Below are 25,262 nucleotides of genomic sequence, written 5' to 3'. Positions count from 1 at the left end.
ACATTTTTCAGACAGCACTAGCGTCTCATTGCCCACCTCCCAGCACAAGTGGCTGGTCGCTGCTTTGTACTTCCACCACCTGGTCCCTAGGGGAATTTCTGCCCTGAGACCTTGCTCCAAGGTTTATGATGCCACCGTCAGCGCCGCCTGGAAATAAACCTGGCTCATGACATTTGTCCATTTACTGCTGTATTGTGTTGTCTGTTCTGAGCATTTACATAGTTTTTATTGAAAATAAACTGTCATAGTTAATATAATTGAATTTAACGTTGTGGTTTTGTGTGTATGATTGTCATATGCCATTTCTAGATGGTAGAGCTATTGTAATGAGACTCTAGTTAAAGTTGCCAGAGCCATCCGATTCCACATATATATATTGTTTTCAAATGATTATCTTCACCCATAGAAAGAGTACAAGAAAGCACTGGAGCTCGAAATCAAAGGAAGAGGTCTGACAGACCTGGCTTTGGAAACACCAGATTATATGAGGGCAAAGAATGCCACTGACATTGCCAGTCAGGTCAGTGTGAATAGCGCAGACATAAAACCTGATGACTTTTTAAAAAGAAACCTTATGAAGAGTATTTTCTGAGTAGACGAGAGAAGACAGTGATCATAGATATGATTGAGGGTCCCTAATTTAAATGTTTTCCAACAGATTAAATATAAGCATTTGGCAGAAATGGATAAAGCCAGTTACACCTCTGTTATCGATACTCCAGAGATCATTCATGCCCAGCAGGTCAAGAACCTTTCAAGCCAGGTAATGAGATTTAAAGAGTCATGGTTGTTGTTCATTCTCAGTGAGTCTCCCCCTTACTTGATCATTAACAGAGGCTAATTCAAAGCAGATTTTGTCTTAAAGTGAATTAAACTAACTGGCTATAACAAAATTCAGGAGAGAATGCTGGACATATGCTACCAAAGAACTGTCAGACTAGCATCTCTGACCAACATTAACGTCAGTCAACATTTAAAAAAAAAATCCTGCATAAAGATTATTTTATGTGTCTGTATCAGCCACTGCATTGCTCGCTACTGTTTAAACTTGCATTAATCAGCAGTAAATAATGCTGTACTATTTTTTTATTATCTTTAACAGAAAACTATCTTTTTTTAACATTGATTTAACAGAAAAAATATAAGGAAGATGCAGGAAGGACCATGTCACACTACCTGGCTGTTGTAGACACACCAGAAATGCTGAGAGTCCGTGAGAACCAAAAGAACTTTAGCACTGTACGTACATGTACCAAGCCATTGTTTATTGTCACACAACAGAGAATGTCCATTTCCCATCTAATTAGTTTGTTCCTGTTTTAAGACCCTTATCCTTATGGCCCTACCAAATTCACAGTCCATTTTGGTCAATTTCATGGTCATAGGATTTAAAAATTTTAAATCACTGAAATCTTCAAATTTACAATCTAAAATTTCACAGTGTTGTATTTGTAGGGGTCCTGACCCAAAAAGGAGTTATGGGGGAGGCGGGGGGTTGCAAGGCTATTGGGGGAGGTTGCGGTACTGCTACCCTTACTTCAGTGCTGGTGCTGGCAGGGCGCTGCCTTCAGAGCTGGGGGCCCAGCCAACAGCCGCCAGTCTCTGGCCACCCAGCTCTGAAGGCAGTGCAGAAGTAAGGGTGGCAATACTATCACCCCGCCCCCCCCAAAATAACCTTGTGACCCCCCCCACAACTCCCTTTTGGGTCAGGACCCCCAATTTAAGACACTGGTCTCCCCCACGGAATCTGTGTCGTATAGGGTAAAAGCACAGGCCACAACTATTGCCATAACATGGGGGGATTGGGCAACGCTATTTGCCTCGTCTTCCCCCAACTCTCATGTACCAGGCTTTTAAGTGGGGTTACAGAGGGTTACAGTGTGGGGTTACAGAGCCCCCACCATATAACCTATGACTCAAGGTAGGCAGTCCTCTGCTTACTTGCAGGATTCAACTTGCTGTTCTCAAGCCCCTCACTCCTTTGTGCCGGGGTCAGAGGGTACCAGAGGAGTGACTTTAGTCAGTGAAGACTTCAGGTATCCTCTTCTCCCCAGTGCACAGAGATCCACCTGATCTCTCTTAGCTCCGGGAATTGGCTCTTTTAATCTTTGTCACTACGCTTCCAGCAAGTGTCTAGTATCATTAAAATTAAATAGTCATGCAGGTTACTAATACTGTTTCTCTAAATCATGCTCTGTTTAACACAACTGTGCCTCCATGATGATGTGAGGAAGGCAAAAACAACTTCCCCCACCAGACTTCTGCCAAGTCAGCCAGAGTAGGAAAAGTTCCTTCCTGACCCCCAAACTAGAGGATTGGTCAGACCCACAGCCAGGGCTGTCCTTAGGCATACGCGGCGGCGTAGGACACCTGAAAATTTGGGGCACCTCTGGGTCTTATTGTCCATCCCCCGCCTCTTCCTATCCCTGTTCTGACCCTTCCTGCAGGCTGCCACCATAGCTGGCTGCTGCAGCCTCGTGAGTCTTCCTCCGGAGGGGATCTAGTACTTAAAAGTGAAAAGGCCTTCCAGCCTGCCAGACCTGTTAGCACATTGAAACTGTTAAAGAGCCATTCAAGTGGTACTGAAGCATTTGCCAATCCCCAGGTATACACCGTCAGGGTATGTCTTCACGACCACTGTGGAAGTGCTGCTGTGGCCGCATTTTAACGTGGCAGTGTAGACAAGGCCTCAGGTTCTGCATTTACTGACAAAACCAGTTGTGCATTACTGTGATACCTACTCAGGGCATGTTAGTCTACAGGACCTTAGTTTAAAATTTGCTTTAAAAATATTTCATTAGTGTGTTGCTGAAGATTATAAAATCACATCTCTAAAACAATCCTTGCATAGCTTTTTAGATGCACAATCTGAGTATTCCTCTTTAGCCTTAAACGCTTGGATCTTCAGACATATAGTTTTTTAAATAAATCCTTCAAAAGACCACCCTTATCTAAAATACACATGCGAGCCGGGGCTGCCTCGGGCATAGGGGCCCCATTAATCCTAAGGGTGGCCTTGCCCACAGCCTCCTAAAAAACACAGTTCCTATGCTACAAAATACAAGGAAGGAAGGTGTAGCTGCTTAAATGGAGCAAGAGGGTCTCAGGGTATGTCTACACTGCAGCTGGGAGCAAGCCTTGTGCTAATAGGGCTTGATCTAGTGTGCTAAAAATAGCAGTACGGATGCTGTTCGGGCAGCAGCTTGGGCTCTTAAGGCCATCCAACACCCTGGGTCTGAACTCGGATGGCTAGGCCAAGTCTCTGCCAGAGCCATAATGATCACACTGCTGTTTTTAGCACACTAGATTGAGTCCTGCTAGCCTGAGTCTCTCTACCTGGGCTGGGGCGTTCACTCCCAGCTACAGTGTAGCCATACATCAGTGGTTTGCAACCTATTTACCATTGTGGCCACATATTCAGCTCTCCATGTGTTATGTGGACTGCATCCACACAATGTAGCTATACTACCCATAAGACCCTGAGGCTGTCACATGGGCCACAGCTGTGTATTGGTCCGAGAATCATGACCAAACAGACGTGGGGACAAATTTAAATTTAAAAGGGTGGGAGGGGGAAGCAAAGCAATCAACTCCCAGCTGCCTCTGGTTGGCCAACAGAAGGAAGAGAACCCCTCTCCCGAGTAAGATGGATCATCCCTGTGTTCCTCTAGCATTCACACCCTCCTGTTTCTTGGGGCTGTCCACCTCACTGCTGGTATTATTAAGTTTCCCACCTGTTGAGCCTGGTGGACGGCATTAGTTTTCAATGGTGTGATTTTTTCCCTAGCTCGCAGTAGTCACCTTTCTAGAATTTTTTTTTTTAATTTTAAGACTCTATTACTATTTTTATTCTGATTAGCTGCAATCTGGGAGAGTATATTTTACATTCATGGATTGTAAAAAATCCCACCACATGTGATGACGTTTAAAAGTCTCCTCAGAATATATCCTTGACAAATCTTTTATCTTCTATCTTTAAAAAAGAAAGCTTTTAAAAAGACAAGAGTAAACTCTTACGGACTAGAGTTGATATCCTAACCACATCTTTCTTTTCCTTTTTTTAATAGCTTCACTACCAGTGGGATGCAAAGAACAGTAAAGGAAAAGTTATAGTGGTACAAGATACACCAGAAATACTGCGTGTTAAAGAAAACCAAAAGAATTTCAGCTCGGTATATTTATTTTACACATGTTCAATGCTAACTCAAATAGCTCCATTTTAATATTTTAAAAACACTTTTTAGAACTTTTCTTGTATCCACTTATGTCCACGTGTAGTCTGACTAACTTCAGTGGAGCTACTGATACTTCAGATTAAGCATGTGCATGAGAATTTGCAGCATCAGGTCTTTAGTGTTTCATACTAATTTTACACTGATCGTTAACTGACTTTTACTACCTGTCATAGCTGCTGCTGCTTGCCCAGACTCCTCACTCACTTTCTGTTTTGACAGTTAAGCCACCCTGTGTGCAGTATTATTAGGGTTCACCCTTATTTTGTCACGTGGCCAATGGCCATCTAGTGCTGTGAGCTTGTAAAATAACAGTCTTGACGTGATGCCGATGTCACCTTCTAACAGTAAACAAACTACGTCTGTCCGGATTTGTTTCACATTTCACACCATTTATCTTAAGGAGTTAAGTATTTTCCTTGTGTCATGTTCACATTGGTCACATTGTACGTTTAACAACAGAAGTCTGTCCAAACTCTGGAGAGTGATACATTTCAGTCTTAAACTAAATGCTGCAAAATGGAGTACTGGTGTCCATAAAATGTGCTACTGCAAATAAAAATGATCCAAACCCTTTGTTTCCACAAGGGCCACTGCTTGTAGTAGGAGAGACTCTTCAAGGTAGGCGAAGTAAACTTGACTGACCTTCTTTCGCACCAGTTACAGATAGAGCTCAGAATTGGCTATGAGCCTGTACCTTGGTATATTAGTTTGGCCCACCCACTTTCAGATGTTTTGTAGTCACTCTCTAGGAGGGACAGTATTGTGTTTTCTGTGCTTAACTTTGTTGTCTTGTTTCTGAATATTAAGATTTTATATAAAGAAGACATTGGAACAGGAACAGCTATTGAAAAGACACCTGAGATGCAGAGAATTAAACAAACCCAGGACGCGATCAGCACGGTACAAAACAATGGATTTCTAACACTCTACCTGTGCTAATACAACTCAAATAATTTCCTCTTTCGCGCTCGTTTCCTTATCCGGTGCTAACAGCAGTTTTGGCATTACTTATGACATTAAGGGTTATTTTAGAGCCTTTGCCTATTGCCATTTGTCAAAAAATAGTTTCCTAACAAGCTTTAAAAAGTTTTATTTTCTTCAATATTTGTGATAGCTCTTACTAGGAAAATCTTTCTAATGATTAACAATATGCTAATTATAATCCTTTTCTAAAACATGGAAGTGCTCATTCTAATTATAATCTCTCCCCAAACATGTAATTTAACACATTTTTATATCAAGTTTACTTTACATAAAAGTTTTAATATTCTCAAGTATGAATAAGGATTTATTTATGCATGTTGGCAAATGCAATTGTAAGTATTTAGCCTACATACAGTTTATGCTTTTAATGCTGATGTCATATTAGGGCAAGGGATACTAAAGCTTGCCTCTTCATTCGAATGTTTGCTTGATGATGGCGGGAGAAATTTGTTCTGGAGGGGTGTCTTTTATTTTGCATCTTGTAAAAAAAGGAGACAAAACTAATTTTTTTTAAATTGACTCTTGTGTGCAGCCTCACCCATGTTGGATAGGATATGTTTCATAAATCCAAAACTTGAACACCTACATTCATATAGAAAGCAAGTAGCAAGGTTACAGGTCTGTTCAGTGTATTTAGATTTATGTTAAAAATCAGTTTCAGTCCACAGTACTATGAAACTGAGCTATTAATGGTAGCTTCAACTGTAGCTGAGATTCCCTCTGCTTACAGCGTTACTGTGAAAAGGACTGGAATGCTTTAAAAGCAGAGACCTGCTTTTAAACTGGATTGCTGTGTTGGTCAAAAGTGCAGACACATCTCTGGTCCTATTGAAATGAGTGGGATCTGCAGGTTCTCAAAATCTTTGGAAATCAGGCTAATTCTGTTTCGGTAGTTAAATATGGATTTAGGTGCCTAATTTTAGGCACTTAGGCTAAGATATTCAAGTGACTAGCAATTTTGACTGCCTTCATTTTTTTGGTGCCTAAGTGATACATCTCAAATTAGGCCCAAATTTTAGCAGTCATGTGATCAGCACTTTCAAAATACCATGCCCTCTTGAAGGTGTCTCAGGTTGGATGCCCAAATCTTGGGCTCAGGTTTGAACATTTTACTTTAAGAAGCTAAGATTGTCTGCCTCTTTACTCTGGGTTCAATTATTGGTTGATTGGTTTCTGATGCCATGGCAATTCTGGCTCTTTTAAAGACTTGAGAGCCAAAAGATTCATCATCTGTGCCCTAGAGAAACCCTCTGCTCCTGTCTATTCCATTAGAATTTATTGAAATCTGGGTCTCAGAAGGAGATGGCTCCCTATGAAGGGAAGATAAGATTTCTTTATGGACAACTGAACTTTATTGAATACACTTGTTTAAAGATGACCGCGGTCATCTCATTTATGGCAAAAACAGGTCCCCAGAGGTGAAGGATGCATGTCAGAACCCACTGCATGTCCTAGCTTTTTCTCTAATTTATAGTATAACGTGTATAACAATTATTTTCAGCCTCAAGTCTCTTGATTATCATCAGTGAAGCTATAAGTGGTTAATATCATACGTAATATCTTGTTTATCTTGAAAAGATCAAACTATTCAAATACATTTTGAAAATGTATCTGCTGCCATCGGATTAGGGTGGACACATGCTGGTCATAGTTATTTTTAATCACAATGAACTGGAGACATTCAGGGCATAGGCTTCAATTCCCATTGCATAGCATGCGACCCGTTTACCTTTAGACACACTGAGATGGCTTAAGGTAGCCTGACACTGCAGATCAATTTTGGCAGAATCTTCTTTGAAGACTGTCCTTCCACATGGGTGTATGTAATGCTTTAAGTTTCAGTAAGTTCTAAATGATCTGGTTCTTTGTTCTATCATGTAATTGGGTAGCATATACATATGTTTAATGAGCTTTAAGTATTTTTGTTTTTTGAATGTATGTGACTTTGCAGATTAAATATAAGGAAAGTATTGGAAAAGGAATTCCAATTTCTGATCTTCCAGAAGTGAAACGTGTGAAGGAGACACAGAAGCACATCAGCTCGGTAGTGGCTGATATTTTCTGCACTCATCTGTGTGACCTGCGCAGTCATAACACTATGCTTGCATTACTAAATAGTCCTCCTTTCCTTTCTAATAAATGCTGTCATTTCCAACTAGGACTTTCAGGGAGGTATGCCCTTTGCAGAGCTCAAGCTTTAACCTCCCTTAGCATTAATGGCTGTTGCCTGTTGAAGAGAGAATGTACCTCTCAATCTTTATGATGAGCAACAGCAGGGCACTAGAATCCAGTTTTCTTCACTACTCAAGCTTGGAGCTTGATAAACTCAGCCACTTTGCTGATTTAATTCTAAATAAGTGGTTAAGAACAAAAAAATGGTCAGGTAGTTTCTTAAACAATTCTGCAGTGTTGTGAATGGTTGGAGGGAAATCTCACTAAAAGTATCTGGAGCCATATTACTTGTCACAAAATCCAGTTACAGTTCTGAGTATAAACAGCATCTTGGCCTTCTTTGTTACTCTGTTGTTAAAGAGCTACTGATTTTTAGGTGACATTCCTCTTAACTTCAGTGAGAGCATTGCATGTAGACTCATGAGCAGATGTGGTCCTTTGCTTATTGATACCTCAGTTATTCACTACAAAAGAGTTATCTTGAGTGATGGCAAAGTCCTTATAAGTGAGTATAAGTAACCTTTAAGTAATAACTTTCCCTTTCCTGTCCCCTGTCCCACCATTTCCCTCTGAGCTCCTTCTGGTACTAATTGTTTTTTACAGTTCAGTTTTGCATAATCTGGTTATATTTTCAAACTACACTGGTGTTTGCTAACCTTGGATTTACCTCATCTCTTGCTTCTCATGCTTTGAATGCTTTATTTACCATCTATTCTAACCATTTTCTGGTTTTGGTGGCATGCTGAAGGCATATAATGCAGTATGTACATCCATTTTAGTGATTTACAGGTTACATCTCTAACATAATTGTAGTTCTGGTTCTTATGATCAGACTTTGGACTGAGGCATTTTATAAGCAATTTCCTTTCATGAAAATGCAAGCAATTATTTGGTCAAATAATTACAAATGAAGACGAATCTAACTGTATGAGAGCTGAAATTCGGATGCGCTTTCTCATCAGAAAACTAAAACAAAATGGAGGGATTAGCGTATTATTAATAGTTAAGACAGGGTAAATCTTGAAAGGGCACTTCATGTGCAGTGGAGCCACATTGCTAAGTCTCTATACAGTGCTTTCAAAATGTACTACACAAGCCTCTGAGAATTTTAGCCATATGTTGACACTATAATATAAAATTTATCTCTCTGAAAATGTTAATTACAGGAAAAGTAGCACGTGGGAATTTTCAAAACCAAATCAATGTGTTTTTTTTAAAGAACTGCAACAGTTTTAGACCCCAAATCAGCTATGTATTTAAGCATGTGTGTAACTTTAAGTGGGCAATCCCATTGACTTCAGTATGTTCATGTACTTAAAATTAGATGCCTGTCCAACTACCTTGAACCAGGGTCTTAAAAACACAGACCTGCAGCCAAAATAAAATGTGCACATATTTACATGTAATCCAAACAAATTACATATCCAGCTTCGGTTAGGTTTCTGTGAAAAGTGAGCAGTCTTCTCATCACCTCTGTGGGTGCCTGTGTTCTTTCTGCAGGTGTTGTACAAAGAGGATCTTGGGACAGGAATCCCAACACCTATGACTCCAGAGATAGAGAGAGTCAGACGCAATCAAGAACACATTAGCACGGTAATTCTCAAATAAATGAAACAACTCATCCTTTCACAATAACATCCTAACAACCATTCTTTGTTTCTTCAATGATTTAGAAGAAAACTACCGACATGAAATATTTAACTTATCTCCTGCCATTCTCGTTGTGTTTTTAACCTTTTGAGTGATTTACAATTTTATATGCATTAAAAACAAAACAAAAAAACACCCAAAGGTCAGCAGTGAAATTAACATGGCATTTTCCCTCTGCCTGTTTGTTTAAGTTTAACTCACCAGCTTCTGAGTATTTATGGAATAATCAACCACCATGCGGCTGCCTTTAGTATTCACCTCTAGAAGTGTGGAATAGTCAATACTGTTACTAAACACTGCTCATCACATAGCCAGACTTAATAACCTTGCCTGGTTTGAGTACTTTCTTGTACCTCACAGGTTTTGTACAAGGAGGGCTTGGGGACTGGGATCCCAACACCTGTCACTCCAGAGATGGAGAGAGTCAAACGCAATCAAGAGATCGTTAGCTCGGTATTTCCAAAAGAAAACAACAATCCCGTTAACTCCTCCGTTAACTCCTCCATATTAAATTTCTTCCTTTAACCCTTCACAGGGCTTTGAATCACAGCCCTTTTTTTTAACTGAACCACTAAACCTGTCACCATCCTAGTACGGCATTTTAATTTTCCATCCCAGTCTAACGTAGTTGTTATAAATATTTCCTTCTGTGAAATTTTAACCATATTTACCCTACCACATTTCCTTATATATTTCCCCCATTGAAAAACGTGATGTTCAGAGTGGATTCCCATCCTCTTCCTCAATAACACAGTAGATGTTTCTAACAGCCTTTGGCATCACCATGTCAGTGTAGTGCAAATGTAAAATAAAACCTAACCTTTCTTTAAAGCAATAGAATGTAGTTAGAACATGACATGTCTTTCTTTTGTTGTTGCCGTGTTGGATGCTTTTCTTGTATCCTGCAGGTCTTTGTAAACAGACCCGGGGCAGCATTGCTGTCGTTCCAGAGAGGAAGAGAATTACATACATAATGAAGATTTATTATAGTACTCACAATCCTCTAGGATAAATTCTTCTGGTCATACATACATTCCATTTGAATTGCCATCCACAATTCATGAGTTTTACATCCTGATGCTTTTTTATTATTATTAACTTTTTTGTGTCCCTGTTTATATGGGAGGAGGTTTGAATTCATTTTATACCGACTCAGACACCATAGTTTTGAAATTCTGTCCTGACTTCAGATTCTTATGCCACTTAGGAGAATACAATGTAGTTACACTTTTTGATACATGTACTTACCACAAGCTACTCTGATCTCATTTAAACTGGTACAAGTCTGGAGATATCCATTAAAATCAATGAAATCACTCCAGATTTACAATGAAATAAATCAGAATCTGGCCCACTTGTGCCTTCATATTTCCCCAAGCATCTCTTATTGATGGGAATTGTGGGTGCATAGCTGAGGTCACAAATACTGCATAATCATCAATATTAGCTCATTTTCCCTTTAACTTTTCCTAGTTTGGGGTCAGGATTGATATATAAAAATTGGATTCTTGATGCTTAACATATACATGATGTTAAGTAGAGATTTGTTGACTTGCTTCTTCTTTTTCTTTGACACTTCCTTGTTGCCACACAGGTGTTGTACAAGGAGGGCTTGGGGACTGGGACCCCAACACCTGTCACTCCAGAGATGGAGAGAGTCAAACGCAATCAAGAAAACTTTAGCTTGGTATTTTTTTAAAAGAAAATTGCTACCTTTCACTCCATTTCAGATGAACTTTTAAACATTTATAAAAGTTCCACCCTTTTCCTTTCCTGTAATCAACTTATAAAAATAAGACCATCCTCTTTCCAATTTTCAGTGATTATTACTTATTTCTTTTTTGTACTTTTTATGAGTTATGTAATTCTGAGGAACTCCTAACCACCATTTCCATCCCTCTATTTTCCAAACCTGTGTTTAACTTTTAAAAAACTAGAACTATTTTGAATTTTTAATGTAGCACTTTGGTTTTTGAAAGCCTCAATCCCCCTTTTTCCCACTGTAGTGCACGTAAAAAATAAGATATGGTATTTCTGCAAGTCTAAAGAATTCCATCCGAGTTGATCACAGTTCCTGTATAACACTGATCTTAGCTAGCTTATTCATTAACACTTCCTGCTTTTTTGGTGCAGAGTGGATTTGGTAGACATAAAAATTGTATTCCTTATGCTCAACACTTACCCTCATCAAGTGGAGTATTATTGACACATCCTTGTTACTCCACAGGTGTTGTACAAAGAGAACCTGGGGACAGGAACTCCAACACCTGTCACACCAGAGATTGAGAGAGTCAAACGCAATCAAGAAAACTTTAGCTCGGTATTTTTCCACATGAAAAAAGTTTCCTTTAACTCATTTTTAAATGTTTTAACCTTTACCAAAATAACTATACTGCTATCCTTTCCCTGTAATCAACTTATACTGATAAAACCATCCTTTCCCCCATCTTTTACTGAAGGTTTCAGGGATTGATACCTTATTCCTATTCCTATGTTTTGTGGTTTAGATAATCCTGAACGTTGTTAGCTATTTTTTGTCTAATAACAGGCTTTTTAAAAAATAATTACCTCAATCCTTGATTTTTTTCTGGTTTAATGCACATAACAATTAAGACATGTTTGGCCAAAACCTCAGCTGATATAAATCTGTATAATTTCAATGCAACTACACCAATTTAAACTGCTGAGAGTCTGTCTCAGTATTTCTGCAAGGGCTTTAGTTAGTTAGTTAGTATTTAGGAGCAGACTGCTTCTTTTCTGTCATGTCAGATGCCTTTCGTCCCATCCTTACCTATCTCTCATGGTGCAAAGACTCTGAGTTGAATCCTTATCTGTGGAAACTGGCATACCTTCATTTGAAGCTCTGGTCCTGTGGGTCAAAATTGCCAGCATAGTTGCATTTCTTCGAGAGAGAGAGAAATTTCACATGCAATCAGACAGCAGTGTTAAATAAGTATTTCTCCAGTACCATTCCCAGATGTGTTCTTTTTAATGTAACCCCTGTGCCCTTTTCAGAATAAGGCAGCAAGATTCCTTAATCTTAACTCTAGGCACCACTTTATTGATGGGTTTTTTTTATGACTCCTCCTCACTGCACATGTTATAGAGAATTTAGGGGAGGAACATCAATGTCTCTCTCTCCAGAAACACAGGGTCAAATACCATCAAGAAAATGTTATTTCATTATTTATGAAAAATCCCTTCATTCCTTTTTAAGCAACATTTTAAACTCTAAAATACCCTTTAACCCTAGATATTTCATGTGATCCATAAATAAAAACCCCTCTTTCCATCAAAATTGATCACAATGTATTGTGTAGTACAATGATGCTACAGCTTTTATTTCATTAATTTGTCTTGCTTTTAGTCCAGGATGGCTGTGAAAAAATTGTATCCCTCACACTTCTCCCTTTCTGCCAGCATACAGGATATTATTGACTCTTGTTTTTTTTTTTTTTTGGCTATTTCCATGTTACCCCACAGGTGTTGTACAAAGAGAACCTGGGGACAGGAACCCCAACACCTGTCACTCCAGAGATTGAGAGAGTCAAACGCAATCAAGAAAACTTTAGCTCGGTATTTTTGAAAAGAAAATAATTTCCTTTAACTCCATTTAAAATGCACATTTTAATCATTATAAAGAAAACAAAAATCATACACCCTATCCCTTTCACGTAATTAACTTATACCAATAAGACCATCCTCTTTCCATCATTTTACTGCAATTTTACAGTGACTGTTACTTACTTAATCTTCTTCCTAACTTTACTATTTGTATAATCCTCAATAAGGTTAATCACTTTACTCCTTGTTTGAACCTCTTTTTTTTTTTTTTGTCTGTTCTCTTGTTGGATATTTTTAAAAATCTCTGTTGTACCTGTCACTCGCCATGCAAGGAACATGGATCTGAATCTCCAATAGGATAGAGTGAGAGGTAGTCATAAAACTTTCTCATGTAATCAGATTTAGTTTTTGATCCGTGTTTGCCAAGAAAGCCATTTTCTGGTGGATTCAATACATATTCCACAATAAGACATTAGAATTATCTGGTCTTGATCCCCTACTCCTTGCACAGCCAAAACTTTCATGGCATTCAGCCAGGATTTTGGGTGTATAGAGAAGCAGAATCAGACCAACCAGACTTAATACCTGACATAATGTGGTGCTTTATTAATTGTTGCTTTTCTGATTTTTTTTGGATGCTTCGTTACCACACAGGTTTTGTACAAAGAGAACTTGGGGACTGGAACCCCCATACCTGTCACTCCAGAGATTGAGAGAGTCAAACGCAATCAAGAAAACTTTAGCTCGGTATTTCTGATAAGCAAAAAGTTCCCATTAACTCTGTTTCAAAATGAACTTTTTTAACAAATGACACTGACCTCCCACTATTTTAACCTATTTTTGTTTTGATGTTGTTGCTTTTAAAAACATTTTTAATGCCACATTTCTAATCTTGAGAACTTTTAATCATTTGCCCTTCTTCACTTTTCAATCTTGATTTTCGCTGAAACTTTTACGTTAATTTTTTTTTTTACCATCATCCATTTTCGTAACCGCCTCAACTACTGCTTTTTTGTGGTCTTGTTAAAACACAATATTTGTTCAAAGAATTCTTTTGTGGTTAAAAAGCAATGTTAGATCTATATTTCCTCAGATGCATTCTCTTATAGCATGAAAAGATAGAACATGCCCTAGGCTTCCAACTTGTCAACAAATGGAGTTTTATTTACTGCTGCTTTCTATGGCTGCTTTCTTATGTCTCACAGGTGTTGTACAAAGAAAATGTAGGGAAAGCTACCCCAACACCAGTCACTCCAGAGATGGAGAGAGTCAAACGCAATCAAGAAACCATTAGCTCGGTATTTTTAGCAGGAAAAACACTCTTTTTAAGATCTTAAATGTTTAACATAACACTAGAGGTTTTAACAATTATGCTTTCTAACTTTAAAATGGATGTGAATTCACCTCTTGCCATAAAATTCCTACTTTTTACACTTATAAATAAGCTACACAGTCTCGTCTTTAATCCTTTGGTACTAGGATTTTATTAGAGCAACAATTTAATTGACTTTCTTTTTTCAATAAACAGTGTTTTTTTTGCTTTTTTGTTTTTGTTTAACCCTTCCAGACTCCTTATTCTACTAAGCTGTTTTGCTTTCATGAAGTGCTGATTCCTTAATGGAGCCATTCCTGTAGCCAATCACAAAGCACTTACTGATTTTACTGGAATCAGGAATGGGCCCCAAAAAGTAACCCTTTCTAAATGTGATAATTCAGAAGCTCTTGTTTTTATTGTCATTGCCTTTTTATGATTTTTGGATACTCCTTTGTATCATGTAGGTTTTGTACAAAGAACACGTGGGGAAAGCGACCCCAACACCAGTCACTCCAGAGATGGAGAGAGTCAAACGCAATCAAGAACACATTAGCTCGGTACCTATAAAATAAAGTTTTTCCCCCTTTGCTCCTATTTTTTAATAAAATAACACTAACAAATTTCAGAAAGGCTTTTTTAGCTTTAAATGTTAGATATGACTCTGTTTGTATAATAATTTCTTTTGCTCCTAAAAATAAACCTAACTTTAGTGTTAACAGTCTGCTCCTGGAATTTTAGGATTGTTTTATAACCTAGCTCTGTGACTGTAGGGCTCTATCCAGACATTAACAGTCTCTGTGGCTGCTGGCCTGTACAAGTTCAACAGCACTTCCTCCCTATTGTTCCACGGAATCCAGTTAGGAACTGACCTGGTGACATACTCTAGACCTCTGTGGGAGTTGGAAGTAGTTGACAGTATCTAGGAAACACTGAGAATCACACGGGCTTAAACATTAGGGCGTGATCCAGGTCGTATTAGAATCAGTGGGAGTCTTTCCATTGCCTGAACTGGAATTGCACAACTGTACAACCTGCCCCTTTTAAGGGATGAAGTCTCAGATTTCCATATACAGCCATCAGGGTCCTGGGAATGATGCAGTGAGATTTACAGAACATCTGCCCCTGGAGTCAGTTTTTAATTTGGCTGACTGGTGTCAATCAGCCAGAGAAATAAACATCTTCAAAACAGAGACAGGGAGCGGAATCCTCCCCAAATGGTGATTTAGTGGAGAAAGTAGTAAGAAGGGATGTCTTCACTGGGGAAGCCACCAACCACCCACTGTGATCCTACAAGGGCAGCTGTGGGAAGGTTCAGTCAATGGAGTTTCGTTGGAGTTCAGATTACAACCAGTTCAGGTGCTTGAGAACCGAAGACCCTCTGACCAACTGTCCCTCCTACAGCAATTCCTCCTCCAACCCTCATCTTAAGGTTTGCATAATACATGAAGGCAGTGACGTGGTGCATGGGAGTTAGTGACTCATTTTTCAGGTCTCCTGGAGCAACCTCTTTCTTGACTAGGTGTGCCGAGGGCACAGACAATTTCCCAGAGCTTGTGCATCCTGCAGTACCGTAAATATTTGCAGCTGGATAGAGCCCTTCTATTTTAATATGAAAAGTTAATTTTTAATAATCTTTTATTCCAGTTTTTTTTTCTTGCTCTTACACATCCATGTCCCTTTAGATGTTTGGCATTCATGCAGTGCTGTGTACCATAACAAGTCATGGTTTTTAAAATTTTATAAGTAACTTGTTTTTTCTGGATACGTCTTTTGTATCCCGTAGGTATTATACAAAGAAAACTTGGGGCGAGCAACCCCAACACCTGTTACTCCAGAGATGGAGAGAGTCAAACGCAATCAAGAAAACATTAGCTCGGTATTGTCTTGAGAAAATAAAATGTGATGTGACAGTGCATTTTTTAAAAATACCTTTCATCTGACTAGTTTTGTTTCCCCCCCACATTTTTAAATGTAATTTTAATTGGCTTTTTAAAATTACAATCATTGATTTTATTAACTTTTTAAATATTTTTCCAGAGGGATTTTTCCTATTAACACAATAAAATTTACTATTACAAAAGTAATAGTTTAAAAAAATTCACTTGTACATTTTTTTTGTTTTTTGGATACTTCTTTGTAACCTGTAGGTTGCGTACAAAGAAAACGTAGGGAAAGCAACGCCGACACCTATAACTCCAGAGATGGAGAGAGTCAAACGCAATCAAGAAAACATTAGCTTGGTATTGAAAGGAACAACCTTATATTAAAAAAAATAACAAGCGTCAAAAACTTTGTTCTGCTTCTAATTTTACCCCAATTTTCTCAACTTGCCTTTTTTTTCCTTTTGAAATAATTATTTTACTTTTTGCATAATCAGATAACGTTTTAACTGCTTTACTTCCTGATATCCTTATATCCATGCAGTGATGAGTATGATTAAACAATAACACCATTTACACCATGATTCATCAACAATTGTCTAGTCTTTGACTTCTGGACACTTTTTTTGTGTGCTATAGGTGTTGTACAAAGAGCACATGGGAAAAGGAACTCCGACACCTATCACTCCAGAGATGGAGAGAGCTAAACGCAATCAAGAAAACATTAGCTCGGTATTTGCTAGGACAAATAAATAAGCTACAAAATAACATTTTAACATTATAAATCATTTAGTCCTTTCCTCATTCAACTTAAAAACATCTAAATATTAACTTCTTTACCTAGTTTTGAAGTTTTAAAATGATACTAAAATATTACTCTAATTCCTGAAGTGTTTCACTCCTTGTTTTAACTGGCTATCTGATTCCTTGTTTTAAATAATGATTTGACTTCAAATAACAAATTTAACCATCTAAATTCCTGGTAATATCCTGTGTGTTTAAAACACATATATGGCATGAGATGCATAATGGACATTCTTCAGCATTATGGAACTTTACTGTTTTTTGATAGTAGCTTGTATTCTACATAAAATGTATTCATTCCTACAGGCAGTAACGCCCCCCCATAAGCTGTTACTCAAGACAGCTGAGACTTGTCATGCCCTCTCCTGCAAATGCTTACACATGCAAATAGTATCACTGAACCTATATGGCCCTTATCAACACGGTTTTGAGATCCTAATATCGGGAATACTTAAGTGAATAAGGGTTTGCAGGATTAGGCCACAGGTATAATCAAAGAATGGTCTTAGGGCTCATGGAGAAAGGCAGGTATTCCCCCTCCCACCCCATCCCCCCCAAATGTAATTGACTATTAGAAGGATAAGATGGGCCTAATTATTTTCTCCACTACTCATTGATAACTTCATGAAGTCAATGAGTTGCAAATCCATAAATGATAACAGAATATGGCCCAAAATACTGTCTAAGGTTCAGCTCTGGCCTTTGTTTACCAAGGCAGCAATTTTTTACATACTCATCTAACAAAATTAATCAGGCTTTCACCACTACTTTGCCTTTAAAAGACTTCAGAGCTCAGACGAAAAAAATCTTTTACTTAGTGAAAAGCAAAAAGTTTGAGGTATGTTCTTATACCGTGCCTTTCAAAAGCCAGTGCGAGCCATGTCTCAATAACTAAACTAGCATCATGGCTAGAGGCTCTCTCCAGCATGTCCACATTCATTTTGTCTCATCTCGTCACTCCTGTGCAAAGAGTCTCTGAGAATTCAGAGGCAGAAGTACTGACCCACCTTCACTCCCTGTTTCTCATTTGGTAGGTTCTCTATTCAGATAGTTTCAGGAAACAAGTGCAAGGCAAAGCAGCCTATGTATTGGATACCCCTGAAATGAGGCGTGTACGAGAGACCCAGCGACACATCTCTACAGTAAGGCTTCCTTTTTTTTAGAAGGCTGGCAAGTGATGTAATCAAAATTTAACTCAGGTCTTGAGCGATTGGCGTTGTCACATCATGGATAATGCGTCTATGGTGACTTTGATTGCCATATTTAAACAGCAAAAGCTGTACTGAGTTTATCCTTTATAGAATCCACAAGGGATACAGGATTTCCCTGTCTCTTGGCTTTCAGAACTCAGAGATGCCAATGCACATATCTACTAGCTATTAAGTCAAGGCAAGCAGAAATACCAATAGTAGCTACTCTGCAGAGGAATGGACATGTCTTTTTTTTTTTAATTGTAGGTGAAATACCATGAAGATTTTGAAAAACACAAAGGTAGCTTCACGCCTGTGGTTACTGACCCCATTACAGAACGTGTGAAAAAGAACATGCAGGACTTCAGTGATATTCACTACAGAGGCATTCAAAGAAAAGTTGTAGAAATGGAGCGAAAACGAGTGGACCAGGATCAAGAGACCATCACAGGTATTCTGCATTCACACTGCATAGCGCTACTGAGAGCATTTCTTCTGCCCCATGTAAAACTCAAACAGGCCTTGTAACTCCTGTATAACACAGGCCATGGAACATCCCCAAAATAATTAATTGAACAGTCTTTGAGGAAAAACATCCAATGTTGATTTAAAAGTTGTCAGTGATGGACACTCCCTGGTAAACTGTTCTAACGGTTAATTACTCTCACCAATAAAAATATACACCTTATGTCCTGTGTTCACGCTAAGCTGTATGGTTGCGCGGCTGCCCAGGAGCGAATCAAGTGCCGCACACTTAATTAGCAGAGCCGCGCACCGTGGTGTGTGTTCAGGTGCCCCTGCCCATGTTGCTCCTGCCTCAAAGCACCTGGCCAGCTGCTCCTGGGACCCTCTGTGAGGGAGAAGGGGAAGTGGTGGAGCTTATGTCAGGGTGTCCCCCTTGCCTATGTACCCCATCTCCACAGAGCCAGCGAGGGGGACAGGGCTCAGGAGCAGGAGAGCTCAGCTGCCATGGTCTGAGCCTTCTGGTGTGAGTGCCTTAAAGAGACAGTACACAGTCTCTCATAGACTTGCCCAGCAGCCAGCACAATCTCTGTGTGTGTGTGTCTCACACACACATACATATACCGTCTCTGTGTCTCACACACACACACTAGCTCTTTCTCTCTCTCTCACACACACACACTCTTTCACACCCCAACACATTCTTGTGGTGGTGGTGTTGTTACTACTTGGTATTTCCTGCAATGCACATGTATTTTCTGTAATTTTATTCTTTCAAAGTGCTGTTACTTTAGTTTTTTGACTGGTCTATGCATTTCATAATTTTATTTCTCTCATGCTTAAATTTAATTCTTTGAGTAGTGAATTCTCAAATGTCTGACTGGAGTAATTATCCCTATGGTAACTTTACCCCCCCCCCCAAAATGTTTGTTTCTACTGGTGGCGCACAGCCACACATTATTGGTGCACATCAAATTCATTCCGCACATGGATAGAAAAAATTAGAGGGAATACTACATAAGTAGCATTCTGAATAGTCTGAATTTGCCTAGCTTTAATTTCCAGCTCTTGCATCCTGTTTGATTCATTAGTCAGCGTTACTTTGAGCTATTTTAGTCACCCTTCAACAAATTAAACGTTGCAAAGCTCTCTGCAATGGGCAATATTAGCTACACATTGTGCAATATGGAAACCTACTGTTTGATCCAGGTCTTTCTAAATTTAACATGGGAAGATCATAATTCATCTTGATTTAAAAAAATTGTGTTAATTTCTTTCTAAGCACATATGAACATATCCTTGCAGATCCTGGAGACGCGTTTGGCAAATCTGTTATTGTACAATGACATCACTTGATAGAGTAGTAAGGAAATGGGCCTTGCACAATTATCTGGTCTGTGTTATGGCCAGATTTGAGAAGCATGGTTTTTAAGTTCTCCTCAGACTTCTCTTATGGCCTTCAAACATATTCAGCTCCAAGAGACAAAATTACTGCATATAGGAACCTCTTATGTTCCTATTCTTTTCCTGTTCAAGATGTAAGTGGACTTTTGGATAGTTGGTAAAAACAGTACATTTCTCTTTCAGGTCTTCGTGTGTGGCGCACTAATCCTGGATCAGTCTTTGACTATGACCCAGCAGAAGACAACATTCAGTCTAGAAGCTTACACATGATTTCTGGTGTGTCCCACAATAGCTGCTGTTGACCAGATGTTCTGTTCAACGCAGCGTGTTGTCAAATGTGTTGTTACTTAAAATGTATGTTTTTAGACAGGTCAACGCTCTACCTACTATCCAACGAAGACTGAATTCCATCAGCAGGTTAAGGAATACAACTGAATAGATTTCCGTGCTGACTTCTGGAAGCACTTTATTAAATAGGGCTAGAATTCTCAAACCCACCTAGGGACCAACTTCCCACTGAAAGACAACAGGAATTGCCTTTTAAAATCCAAGCCTACATGGCTATATGTTTAAACTTACCTAGTTGTACACATAGGTAACTGGATATTTGATATTGCTAATCTTCAGAAAACACATTATTCAACCCCAAGTATATACATGTATATTATGCCTTTAACACAGATGCATTGGATTGTTTATATTGTCTACTGCTGGCTTAAATCACTGTATTTATAGCTTGATTATCAAATGTGCTTCTTTCATTACTTATCTAAAATGAAATGCCTGCAGAGCGGTTAGTCTTCTTTTTCTTACTCCCTTTCATTTTTAGAGAAAGCTCTGTACTGCAAGCACTAATAAGAAAAATGTTCAGCAATGCTGACCCAGCTTTGTGTTACCTGGGTGGGGGCAGAGGTTGATTTATGAATACATATTGCATCCTCCATGGTTTAGAAAATTCCAATGTAGTAAGAGTGACAACCAAAAGGGAGTTGTGTTCAGCTTCAGCTTTCATTAATGTTTATAAATGGCCCTGCTAATTTTGATTTATCATGTTAATAACTTAACTGAGCCCAAGTGCTTTTAAAATATCACATTTTGCTTATTCCAAAGAAAGTGATAGTTAAATGCTGGCAATGTAAGTACCATCCAACAGGTACAGAAAAGGGAACATGGAGAAGTAGAGCACCTTGCCCTATAACTAGAGGGAGAAGTAGGTGCAGCAGGAGAGAATGTTGGAAAACAAACCGGCACAATTGTGATGTTCCTAATTTTTTTTTTTTTTTTTTTAATACAAAGAGCAGTATTTTTATTCAGTTAGGCTACAATTCTATTATGAAGTCCCTGGTCCCCCTTCAGTAGCACTGCAGCTGTATGTGTCGTTGAGAATCCTACTCTGAAACCTAATTGTGTGGTTTCTCCATTAGCTTTCTAAGCAGCAGTAGTATTTAGAATGTGAGTAACTTTTGTTAGCTGCTTATACCTACCATGCCAGATTCCCTCCAGCTTACTGTACACCAACATAACTTCACTCACATCAATAGTAATGCACTGTTAGGGAAAAATATGGCCTTTAATAACAGAGTACCACTGAGGTAAATAGGTCCAGGCACTCAATCTGGTTTCTGCTTGTTCTCCTCCTCCAGTCCAAGCTCAGCGCCGCAGCCGGGAGCAATCCCGCTCTGCTAGTGCATTAAGCGTCAGCGCCGGGGATGAGAAATCTGAGCATTCAGAAGGTGCTGATCACCACCTGTCTTATTACAGCAATGGAGGCCTCTTCACCACAACTACAACAGGTAGGAAGGGAACAAAATCTTGGAAGATCTCAGGATGAAAGAGACTCGGGTTGCCCAGTCTCACTTCTCCTTCGCATTTTGTAAGATAGTGCCCTACCTCATTCTCATCAGTGCTTCATCTAACCTGCAAGTAAATGTCAATAGAGCGATGGATGGTGTTAACCATGAGGACATTTCCTAATTCTGGGGTATTTAACAACATAGGGACAGGCCAGTTCTTAAGGGCTAAAGAAGTGGGACAACAAGGGCCTTGCCTGGAGAAAGGAAGACATTCTAGTTGGACTATACTGGGACACTTGCCTGCTGCGAGTCCTGATGACTAGCTCACCTGTACCAGGAACCCTTTCTCCCTAAGCGTGTCTCTCTCACTCTCTTGCTGTCCAGGAAGCAGCAGGGGAAGAGGTGGCACATGCTGGCTGAATGGACTGGGGGAGGGAGAAGTTGACACTCCCTTATGATATGAAAGCATGGGGTCAATGACTGAGAGTCTCTCTCCCCCTTTTGGGGGAGGGACTCTCTTCCAGCATCCTGTAGGAAGGGGATGGCTGGGGAAAAGGGGAGGGATTATATGAGTGGGAAGGGATGTTTAACTCCTACTGGGGAATTTTTGGCTCACATCTCTCAGCTTTGAAACCTCAGGGAAAAGATATTACAGTGCGTCATTGCAGTACTTCAGAGATGGTTAAAGCAATAGTACTAAGAGTCAGGACTCCTGGGTTCTATTCCCAGCTGTGCAATAGACTGTGACACATATGGCCCAGACATGTGAAACAACTGGTCCAATCTTTGAACCTCATAACCCTGTGAGGTAGATATTACGGTCCTTTTAAATATCTGAACACCGTTCACGATACTCAGATGAAAGGTTTGATTTAAAAAACCCCAACAATACATTTTAGCCATTACAAAAACATAACTACACAATCTTGAGACAGTGGCTGAGACCTCAGCTGATGTACATTGGCATTGGTTTAAATGGCATTCAACTGATTTCCACAGCTGATGATTTGACCAAGTATCTTTATTCATGTTAAAAATACTATTTGTATGCAAAGTTCTCAGCTCTGGAAAAACTGGGGGAGGGAGAGAGAAATAATCCTCCAAATCATTTACCATTTAAACACTCTTTTCTTTTGCAGTGGCTTACAAACAAGCTAAAACTATAGAACTGCCACAACAAAGATCATCTTCTGTTGCCACCCAGCTGACAACAGTGTCTTCCGTTCCCTCTCACCCATCTACCACGGGTGTAAGTAAAATTGATGACACTGTTTGTGGACTGTCAGTCCCAAGTTGTTTTACTAGCTACAGTACAATTAATGGTTGTGTGATTTTCTTTAGCCACTTTCACCTTTTCCCTATGGTGGCCATAGTGAATAAACAGGCTCAGTTTAGAGCTCGTGCCATTTATGCACCAAAGGCCTTCTACTGACTGCAGCATCTGAAATCTCCTGTGACTTAGATAACAGGTTTGGCTTCCCCAAGTTTAAGTAGTTTGGACAGATTGAACAACATTGGTGCTCATCAACGCTTCAGGGACCTCCAAGGCATGCCACATGCAGAAATTGATTCAGTAGCAGATGTGCCAGTATTCTACACAGACACACAGTGGAAGGCCTGGGCAAAAAGATACATAAGCAGGAATGGCATGAGCTCCAGCCCAGACCTGAAAATTACATATTAGTCTTCTCACCCTCTAGGGGTTGCTTTTTAAACCTAAAGCCAGGGACCACATTTATTACCATTAGCTGAGGGTGTGCAAGTTAAATGATGAATTCTAGCTGTGGCCAGGGGGACCATTCCAGGGGGAATGCAAGGTGTGTATAGTGCTGCCCTCAGCAAGAGTTCTACAAGGGGAGGGCAGCTTAAAATTGCTGGCTAGAGCTCTATACAAGTCTGCCATTTAAAGTTGCCCAAATGATACACTAAGATAGGGCATCCCTTTTTTGGGCTCCAGCCTCCTTCATGAAATGGACATTACAGACTGTGCAGTGTGACCTCCAAACTAACCTTTTCTCCCACCCCAAGTTGGGCAGACATGGAATACATGGCTGGAAACTACAGAGTTTATTTATTGGGGAGGCGGGGAGGGAGAATCAGGCTAAATATTTACAGGCATAAAGAGTATGAAATTGAATCCTTAGGTGGTACACTGCTGCCTTATAACCTGTTGAACAATTTGTGGCAAGTTATGGCTTTCTTTAACCTCTTAGTATAATGACTTTTTTTTTTTTTTTTTTTAAATAGAAGACATACCGTGCCATGTATGACTACATGGCATCTGATGCTGATGAAGTTTCCTTCAAAGATGGGGATGCAATTGTAAATGTCCAAGCTATTGATGAAGGCTGGATGTATGGGACTGTACAGAGGACTGGCAAGACTGGCATGCTTCCAGCCAACTATGTAGAAGCTGTCTAAATGAAAATTAGATCTTCTATGAAGCATATCTACATGGTCAAAACACCTCGGCACTTTTTTTTTTTAAACCACAAATCAGACTGGCCACTATAAATTCAATCCTTTCTAAAGTGCCTATTGTTTTCTCCACTTGATGGTGTCTTATGAATTGTCATTCTGAAAAAAAAAAAAAAATATATATATATATATATATAACAATGTTTAAAAAAACATTTACAATTCATTTCTGATGAGAATGTTTGCTAACACTAGTAGTCCCTAGAGCACTGTGTTCTTCCAAACTATCTTTTTAGGACTGGACTTGTTCATAAAAACCTATTACAATGCCATCTTCCTTAAGTTATTTTTACGCAAGCAAAATTTTGACACAAAGGGTTCTGAGTACCTTTTGGTTTAGAATCCAGTTGAATTTCACAGTATTCAAATATAATTTTAAAAAGTCTGCATCTTTGTTGGTTTTACTGGTTTTCTTATCATGCACCCTAAGATTTTTCTATGCTGTTCTAAAAATGTTTGAATACATTTTTTGTTCCCAATAAGCAACATGTAAACTCAACATCTCAAACCAGCCACAAGGAAATACAGAAAAAGCCTCTCCTCTCTCCTGCTTGCTGAGCACTGATGCATGTTTTTTTCATCTGATTGTGGTGGTGTCAGTAGTCACTAATTTACAGGAAAACAGCTTTAAGTTCACATTTCTGCAGTATGATTGATGCATTAACTTTGGGTCAAGAGCAGTGAAATGATCTGCATATTAAACACAATCTTGCTACAACACAATCTTGTCTGAAAATCCTTGAATTATACATATTCAAAGATCTTTATTCCACTGTTACAAGCTATAGTTGAGGCCAAGATTTTAAACAGAATTCAGAAAAGAAATGGACACACATTCATGTGGATAACAAAAACTTCAGTTACATTAGTATGATTTTTTTAAACCAACAAGTTTGAAAGGCACATAATACTTCAGGGCATTAGCTAATCTCTAACTGAGGGGTTTGGGAAGAAATTATGGGCAAATTAATTAAACTTCCCCCCATCTAGTGCTGGCCCATCAGACAGAATACTGTAGTACAGGTACCAGTGGTCTAATGGTCCAATATGAAAATGGCTACGTTCCATTTATCAGCAGGTTAAATTTTACAGCAAAGTGGACCGAGCAGCCTGACGAATATCTCTAGAAGACTGAAGCCTCTCCTTTGGCTATGTTACCTGTATATTTTTAGCACAAACTCACTCATGTTCTGGGGACCAGTGGTTTCCGGTTGCCACATCATGGTCCTGGAGAACAGCGCTTTCTTACCAATAATCTCCTTTGTGTTAACTGTGTCTCTTACAATTTTTGATGTCTGGACTGTTCTCCTCTTGCTGCAGTTCACAGAAGC

The 25,262-nt window shown here is 39.2% G+C and overlaps 1 protein-coding gene across 1 annotated transcript in view; it reads left to right on the top strand.

Annotated features, from left to right (window-relative positions):
- Positions 1 to 23,956, top strand: part of NEB (nebulin) — a 196,328-nt gene extending 172,372 nt beyond the window's left edge. The window contains exons 145-167 of the mRNA XM_074967337.1: positions 407 to 520; positions 659 to 763; positions 1,135 to 1,239; positions 4,068 to 4,172; positions 5,043 to 5,135; positions 7,171 to 7,263; positions 8,892 to 8,984; positions 9,402 to 9,494; positions 10,636 to 10,728; positions 11,269 to 11,361; positions 12,525 to 12,617; positions 13,260 to 13,352; positions 13,811 to 13,903; positions 14,385 to 14,477; positions 15,704 to 15,796; positions 16,068 to 16,160; positions 16,440 to 16,532; positions 17,639 to 17,746; positions 18,062 to 18,245; positions 19,844 to 19,936; positions 21,304 to 21,453; positions 22,593 to 22,702; positions 23,701 to 23,956. Coding sequence (XP_074823438.1) covers positions 407 to 520; positions 659 to 763; positions 1,135 to 1,239; positions 4,068 to 4,172; positions 5,043 to 5,135; positions 7,171 to 7,263; positions 8,892 to 8,984; positions 9,402 to 9,494; positions 10,636 to 10,728; positions 11,269 to 11,361; positions 12,525 to 12,617; positions 13,260 to 13,352; positions 13,811 to 13,903; positions 14,385 to 14,477; positions 15,704 to 15,796; positions 16,068 to 16,160; positions 16,440 to 16,532; positions 17,639 to 17,746; positions 18,062 to 18,245; positions 19,844 to 19,936; positions 21,304 to 21,453; positions 22,593 to 22,702; positions 23,701 to 23,874 — 2,457 coding nt within the window. The 3' untranslated portion in view covers positions 23,875 to 23,956. The remainder of the gene's footprint in view (positions 1 to 406; positions 521 to 658; positions 764 to 1,134; positions 1,240 to 4,067; positions 4,173 to 5,042; positions 5,136 to 7,170; positions 7,264 to 8,891; positions 8,985 to 9,401; positions 9,495 to 10,635; positions 10,729 to 11,268; positions 11,362 to 12,524; positions 12,618 to 13,259; positions 13,353 to 13,810; positions 13,904 to 14,384; positions 14,478 to 15,703; positions 15,797 to 16,067; positions 16,161 to 16,439; positions 16,533 to 17,638; positions 17,747 to 18,061; positions 18,246 to 19,843; positions 19,937 to 21,303; positions 21,454 to 22,592; positions 22,703 to 23,700) is intronic.
- The last annotated feature ends 1,306 nt before the right edge of the window (positions 23,957 to 25,262 follow it).

Source organism: Natator depressus, chromosome 11, assembly GCF_965152275.1.
Source record: "Natator depressus isolate rNatDep1 chromosome 11, rNatDep2.hap1, whole genome shotgun sequence".
In the NCBI taxonomy this organism is placed as follows: domain Eukaryota; kingdom Metazoa; phylum Chordata; order Testudines; family Cheloniidae; genus Natator; species Natator depressus.
Note: the sequence above shows the minus strand (reverse complement) of the source record. Positions and strands in the feature narration are given on the sequence as shown.